The sequence below is a fragment of the Seriola lalandi genome, unplaced genomic scaffold (genome assembly GCF_002814215.2).
Source record: "Seriola lalandi dorsalis isolate HSWRI2012SDOR001 ecotype SW California unplaced genomic scaffold, Sedor1 jcf7180002053996, whole genome shotgun sequence".
In the NCBI taxonomy this organism is placed as follows: domain Eukaryota; kingdom Metazoa; phylum Chordata; class Actinopteri; order Carangiformes; family Carangidae; genus Seriola; species Seriola lalandi.
This window is the reverse complement of record NW_019524549.1, coordinates 4,932-11,786: the sequence shown is the minus strand read 5'-3', so window position 1 is coordinate 11,786 and position 6,855 is coordinate 4,932. Positions and strand designations below refer to the sequence as shown.

The following is a 6,855-nucleotide window of genomic DNA, read 5'->3' as shown; positions in this document are numbered from 1 at the left end:
TTTGATACTTTCACAGTATTAATATAGAAGCTAGAGCTGATCTATAATCACACTACACGCGTGTGTGTGTGAGGTGAGTTCACCTGCTGAGCTCTGCTGTGATGTCACTGCAGGTGGGACTCCTCGGAGGCAGGCGGTGGCGGTGCAGAGACCTGCAGAGCAGAGCTTCTCCCAGCAGTTTGTCCGTCCTCAGCAGCTGCTGGACGGGAAGGTAAAGAGCAGCACAGACCTGAATAAAGAGTTCATCGTGTCTCTGCTGAGCGTCTCATGTTGTGTGAGCCTCATGTTGACCCACAGTGACCTCAGTGTGTTGCTGTGTGTTCAGGATGCAGAGGCCATCTATCAGTGGCTGAGTGACTTCCAGCTGGAGCAGTACACCGGGAACTTCATCAGCGCTGGTTACGATGTACCGACCATCAGCAGGATGACTCCTGAGGTGAGCACACACACGTTATACACACCTGCATATATTTAACTTCCACACATGAATTATATGTCTAGTCCATATAAATATGTCTGTTTCTGTGTGTATGCTTATACAGATAGATGTTATGTAGATGTCCAGCAGCTCAGTAGTACTAATGATAATAATAAACAATAATAGTTTATAGTTTATATATCCACCCCACAATTAATATATGTTGATATTATATAAGAAACTTTACCAAACGTGAAGATAGACATGTTTAAAATGAATAAGCACAACATATATAAACACATAGAATTACATAGTAACATATGCAGTGGCAAGAAAAAGTATGTGAACCTTTTGGAATTTCATGGTTTCCTGAATAAATCTGATCTGATATTCATCCAAGTCAAGGGTATTGACAAATATAATGTGACTAAAATAATACCACAAGAAAAAATCTGATCTTTCATGTCGTTATTGAAAACACTCATTCAACATTCAAAATAGCAGTGGAAAAAGTAAGTGAACCCTTAGAATTAATAACTGGTTGACCCCCCCCCCCAGCAGCAATAACCTCAACCAGGCGCTTCCTGTAGCTCACATACGGCAAGGGTTCACATACTTTTTCCACAAGCACTATGAGGATTTTTTGGTTATTCTCAATAAAGACATGAAAGAGCCATTTTTTTTTTTTTTTTGTGGTATTATTTAAGACACATTATATTTGTCAATACCCTTGACTTAGATGAATATCAGATCACATTTTATGACAAATTTACTCAGAAAACCATGAAATTCCAAAAGGTTCACATACTTTGTCTTGCCACTGTATATACAATAAGCATAGCACATATAAATTAAATATATCTATATATCTGTCGGCAGCACAGCGGAGGTGTGAGGTTGTAAGTGTGCAGTTCACTGTAGTTGCGTGTAGATGATAAATGTGTGGTGGTAACTGACTGACTGACTGACTGACTGACTGCTGCAGGACCTGACCGCCATCGGAGTGACCAAACCAGGCCACCGCAAGAAGATTTCCATTGAGATCAACAACCTGACGATCCCTGAGTGGCTGCCTGAGTACATCCCAGTAAGACTCCCAGCTGCTGCATGAACACACTGGTTTACTGTGACAGCAGCTGATCTGACTCACGTGTTCTCTCTCTCTCTCTCAGTCTGACCTGGGCGAGTGGCTCAGCGCCATCGGCCTCCCGCAGTACCACAAGAAACTGTCGGAGAACGGCTACGACTCCATCAGCATCGTCAAAGACCTGACGTGGGAGGATCTGCAGGAGATCGGCATCACCAAGCTCGGTGAGGACACGTCACATGTTCACGTTCTGACCCGGTGTGACTGATTCTTACTGTGGTGTGATGGTTGAATCTTCCCCCCAGGCCACCAGAAGAAGCTGATGTTGGCGGTGAAGAAGCTGTGCGACATCCAGAGAGCGATCCTCCAGGCCGAATCGGGCCAAGGCACGCTGCGACGCAAAGGCCCCGGAGCCCTGCACCTGGTCACCATCGAGCCGCCCGACCCCGCCGGCGAGAGCTCTTCTCCTCACACCCCGAAGATGCTGACCTTCCAGGACAGCGAGCTGAGCGCCGAGCTTCAGACGGCCATGTCCAGCCACTACGGTGGCTGCGAGGACGGACTGGCCATCAAGAACGCCGTGGGCATGTCCCAGAGCCAGGAGAGCATCGACACCCGGTCCCGAGGCTCCGGCCGCTCCCAGGAGCCTCCGACAGCCTCCGTCACGCCACACAGCTGGTCCCAGGAGAGTCTGGACGGCAGCCCCGCCAAGGAGAGGAACCTCCCCGAGGGCTGGGACCAGAGGCCTCTGCAGCAGCAGCCGCCGCCCAAGCAGGTTCCTCTGGGCACGGCCACGGTGTTCAAGTACCCGGCCATCCCGGCCAAGCCCAAACTGTCTGGGTCCGGTGGCCCCTCCCCCCACGGCTCCCCGTCGCTGAAAGGTTTCAGTTACCTGCATTCTCACTGTGGATCCACAGACCTGAGCTCCTCCTCGAGGTCTGCGGACCACACCCTGACCCTGACGCCGCCCAAGAAGCGCACCCAGAGCATGACCCGCTACGCCCTGTCGGACGGAGAACCCGATGAGGACGACGACGAACCCGTGTCCGGGAACTTGTCGTCCTACGCCACCTTAACCCGCAAGCCGGGCCGCAGCCAGTTGGCCCGACTCCAGTCCAGTCCAGAGAAGAACGGCAACGTGGGGCGCAGTCAGTCGTTTGCTGTGCGTGCCCGGAAAAAGGGTCCCCCTCCTCCCCCGCCAAAGAGACTGAGTTCAGTGAGCAGCACCGCCGGCGGGGAGCTGAGCGACGGCAGCACCACGTCGCCTGGCGGCCGGGTGCTCACCGACAGTCCCGGCAGTGTCAGGAGCCTCACCGCCTCTCTGGAGGGAAACGCAGACGGGAGGAGCTCCTTAGGACCAAAACCAGACCTCGTCCACCAGGAGCCGCCTCCCCCCTCCCTCACCTCTGCAGAGCAGGAACCCAGGGAGGCAGCGGGGGTGAGGAGGAGGGTGCAGAGCGAGTGTATTCCCGCCCACACCAGCTCCGAGCCGGACCGGGGGGTGAAGTCTGACTCAGAGGAGGAGGAATCTAAAGGTCGGGGACTGGAGGGATCCTCGTCCCCCCACAACAGCTCCAGTGAGTGCATCCCCTTCGCAGAGGAGGGAAACCTGACCATCAAACAGAGGCCCAAAGCTCCGGGGCCCCCCAGGGCCGAGGCCGTGCTGGAGCCTCCAGAGAAAGCAGGAGCCAAGAACCTGGAGCTTCCCGAGTTCAACCTGAAGGAGTCGGACACGGTGAAGCGCCGACACAAACCCAAAGACAAGGAGGGGGGAGGAGGCTCCCCCAGCAGAGAGGGAGCGGGGGCGTCCGGCTCAGAGTCCGGCGGCAGCAGACCTCCGTCCCAGAGCCAGGAGGAGGTCAGTCTGAGGATCAGTGAGGCCGGTCTGGAGCGGCCCTCCAGTCCAGCTACAGGGTCCCCCATCAAACCCCCGCTCTCCCCGAAACCTCCCACTGTCGCCCCCAAACCAGTCCGCCACAGTCTGCTGGCTGCACAAGGTAAAGTCCACACACCTCACAGGTACACACTGTGACATCATCATGATGTCAGCATGAATCAGGAAGTGTCTCCTCAGTGACAGGAGAGGTTCAAACCCTCTTGTGGTGTTTTACCCGTCGTCTCTGTCTCCTCAGCAGCTGGACTCTCCTCTCCAGCTGTGACCGTCAGCGTGGTTCAAAGCGTGGCCTTCACGTCTCCATCCTCCCCGTCCCACGGGCCCTCGGCTCTGGCTCCGGCCCCGGCTCCGCCTCCGGCTCCGGCTCCGGCCCCGGCTCCGCCTCCACCTCCGGCTCCGGCTCCGGCTCAGGCTCCGGCTCCAACCTCGGCGCCTCAGAGTCCCTCTCTGGCAGCAGCGAGGCCTCAGGTGTGTGTGGTGGGTCCAGGTCTCGTCCCTGAGGCTTCCTGTGGGACTGAGGTGGTTCAGCAGAGACTGGATCAGACCAGCACGTCTCTGGAAGCAGCTCTGAAGGCGGTGGAGAGGAAACTGGAGGACGACTCAGACGGGTAAGAGCATCAGGTGGTTGATTTAAAATCTGAAGTATTTATTGATGGATTAATCGTTCATTTATAAATTCTTCTTACAATTTCTGTTTTTAAAGTATGAAATTGAGGAAATGCTTCATTACTTTTCCTGCTCCTCCAAACGTTAATCCTTCAAATAAAGTGGACATTACAGTATTTATAGACTTTAATCATCCTGCGATTATAGATTGAAAGTAAAAATATTAGTCATATCATTAGTAATGATAATGTCTTTAAAACATTTTGAAATGATCATTCAAAAAATGTAAATAAGAAATATCCTGAGAAGCTGAACACTTACGCTTTGAATATTCCTGTTCATGGTCCCCGGAGGATAAACCCCCCCCACCCACCTGTGTCTGTGTGGTATGTAATGTGCCTTCATCTCTTTCCACACCAGCGGCGTGAGCACGGTGAAGTCTGCCGGGACCATCCTGGACGACATCGGCAACATGTTCGACGACCTGGCCGACCAGCTGGACGCCATGTTGGACTGAAGAGCGACGCCTCCACAACAAAACATTCTGCTTCAACTTCGAGTGAAACACAGTAGGAGAGAAAGGGGGGGATGGAGGGATGATGGAGGGATATCACCTCCGGTGTTTTACCCCCCCGATACTGAACTCCGCGGTCACGACGGAGGACGAGGAGGAGTCAGATACTTGTTTGTGCTTCCTCCACCAGACTGAATCTGTTCCTGTGTGGACGTCAGACCTCCTCAACACTCGTGTCGTGTCTCAGACGTGAAGCAAACACAGAGACAGAAGCTGGACCAGCAGAATATCCTCCACTGTGAGGACACGCTCCTGAGCAGATCATCATTATTATTATTATGATTATTGTTAAACACTAATATTGTAACATGAAGTTTTATGATTCTGACATTTTAGAGAGCTGAAGACCTGACGTCACTTCCTGTTTCAGTCGGATACTCTAAGATAAATGAGGATGTAATAGTAGAAGTTAAAACCCTGGGGTTTTAAAGCAACTATCATCAATATTAATTATGAACAATGGATCACATGACTGTGTGTTTCCTGAAGGAGTTTCAGTTTCCTACAGTTCCACGGAGCCTCTTAGCTCCTTTTAGCTCCTGGTTTTGGTTCCCTGTCATTGAGCTGGAGCTGGTGGAGACCAAACACAGAGTTAAAACAGAGGGAACACTGGACTGAGATCATTTCATTATCATCATTAATTCAAAGCTGCATCTGTGTGTTTATTAAGCCCTTTTCCTGCTGGTCAAAGAACACACTCAGACCCTGTAACATCAGGCTTTTGTTGTCAATGGAAAAAGAGTCAAACGATTTTTATTAGCAGGTTTAAATAATCAGCTTATACCTGCTAATTTTGTTGGGAAAAAGGATGACTGTTGTTTATGGTGCTGTTGACCAGTGTTGTGTTTAATTGCTGCGTGGAAACGTCACATCTAGTGAAAACTAGGCCGGACCGGCACAGAACAGCACTGTGAGCAGATCTGTTCAATGATAGAAAACCCTGTTGGTTAAAATTTAATTTGATCATATTGTAAGTTTTTGTTCAAAGGCAGAACTTTTAATCCTCTATGTAGTTTTTCAACAGAACCGGGACGGTCGGGTCTCACTTCAGCTCTCTATTCAACATGTCTGGCCATTTCAAATTTTACATTTGTAATATTTAAAAAGAAAAAAGTCTATTTTATACCAAGTGATGTTAACCATGTGTAGTTAGTCTTCCACTCGGCTCGGTGCCGGTTTGTGCGTCAGACCTTTTCTACAGATTTGTGTGTGTGTTCATGAAGCGACAGGAAGCTGTAAAACTGATGCTCGTTGGAACTGTTTCTACAAAGGGAAGAGAAGCACGTTCAGCTCGTTTCACATCGTATGTACAGTGGAAGACGGCATGTGACATGTCAGTAATATACATACTATTTTTTGATATTCATTTTAGCCAAATTAGTATTTAAATTAGAGTTATCTAAATGTGTATAATGTACACTAGAGGTATATACAGGAGCAGGTATTCAACCAAAGGTCTTTGTACAGATTCTCCTCAGATATTTTCACAAATGTTTCCTTTAAAGAAAACAGACTCCTGAGCTCCTCCCCTCCTCGTTACTGTAAGATGTTGATGAACTGTTGCCCTGGTGTCCAGCCTGCAGCGTATGGACAAAGTCTCCATATTTAGCATGCCACAGCTCGATTTGATCATGTTTCATTCGTGAAAAAGATCGTTAACCCCGGTGTGTCTGGTTTCTGTGTCTGTGATCATGTGACTTCTGTGTGAATGAGATGCTCTCTGTTGGATTTTCTTTATCTCTGAGTCTCAGGAAAATCCCCCCCTGGACCTGAACGTGTCGTCCTGGTCACAGTATGAAAGATTTAAAAAGCTGTATTAAAAAGAAATCAAACAATACACAGATATATTTCTTTACAGTATTTATATTACATTATTAAATGAAAAAGAGTTACTAAAAGAAAAGTATTTTTAAATTACTTTTCTGTGCTGCATGAAAAAATAAAATCAGAAGAAAGAAAATCTAATATATTGTAATATTTCATTGCTGCCCAGCAGAGGGCAGAGACAACTCTCCCAGTACTGAATCCTAGTATTGCTGTCAGTTTTCATGTGGAGGTAAAGAGAGGTGTTTGTTTTTGGGAGGTATTTTCATCATCCCGAACAGCCTGGGACCAGACCTTACAGGAAATGTATATAACATCTAGGTGTTGGTCTCCTTAAGACCAGAAATGTAGGCTAAATGAGCTACAGGAACCTCGGAGGACCCAGGATGGATCCCTGAGGAACTCCAAAGTCAAACAAACGTAATCTGACAGTGTCAACAGTGGGCAGATAA

At 49.0% G+C, this 6,855-nt stretch overlaps 1 protein-coding gene across 1 annotated transcript in view; it reads left to right on the top strand.

The window, feature by feature from the left end:
• The window catches only part of LOC111652511 (caskin-2-like), a gene marked incomplete at its 5' end in the record, with an annotated part of 11,060 nt that extends 4,211 nt beyond the window's left edge, over positions 1-6,849 (top strand). The window contains 7 exons of the mRNA XM_023402795.2: positions 114-211; positions 326-436; positions 1,404-1,505; positions 1,591-1,729; positions 1,811-3,502; positions 3,638-4,007; positions 4,426-6,849. Of these exons, the coding sequence (XP_023258563.2) occupies positions 114-211; positions 326-436; positions 1,404-1,505; positions 1,591-1,729; positions 1,811-3,502; positions 3,638-4,007; positions 4,426-4,522 (2,609 nt within the window). The remainder of the gene's footprint in view (positions 1-113; positions 212-325; positions 437-1,403; positions 1,506-1,590; positions 1,730-1,810; positions 3,503-3,637; positions 4,008-4,425) is intronic.
• Positions 6,850-6,855: the final 6 nt, after the last annotated feature.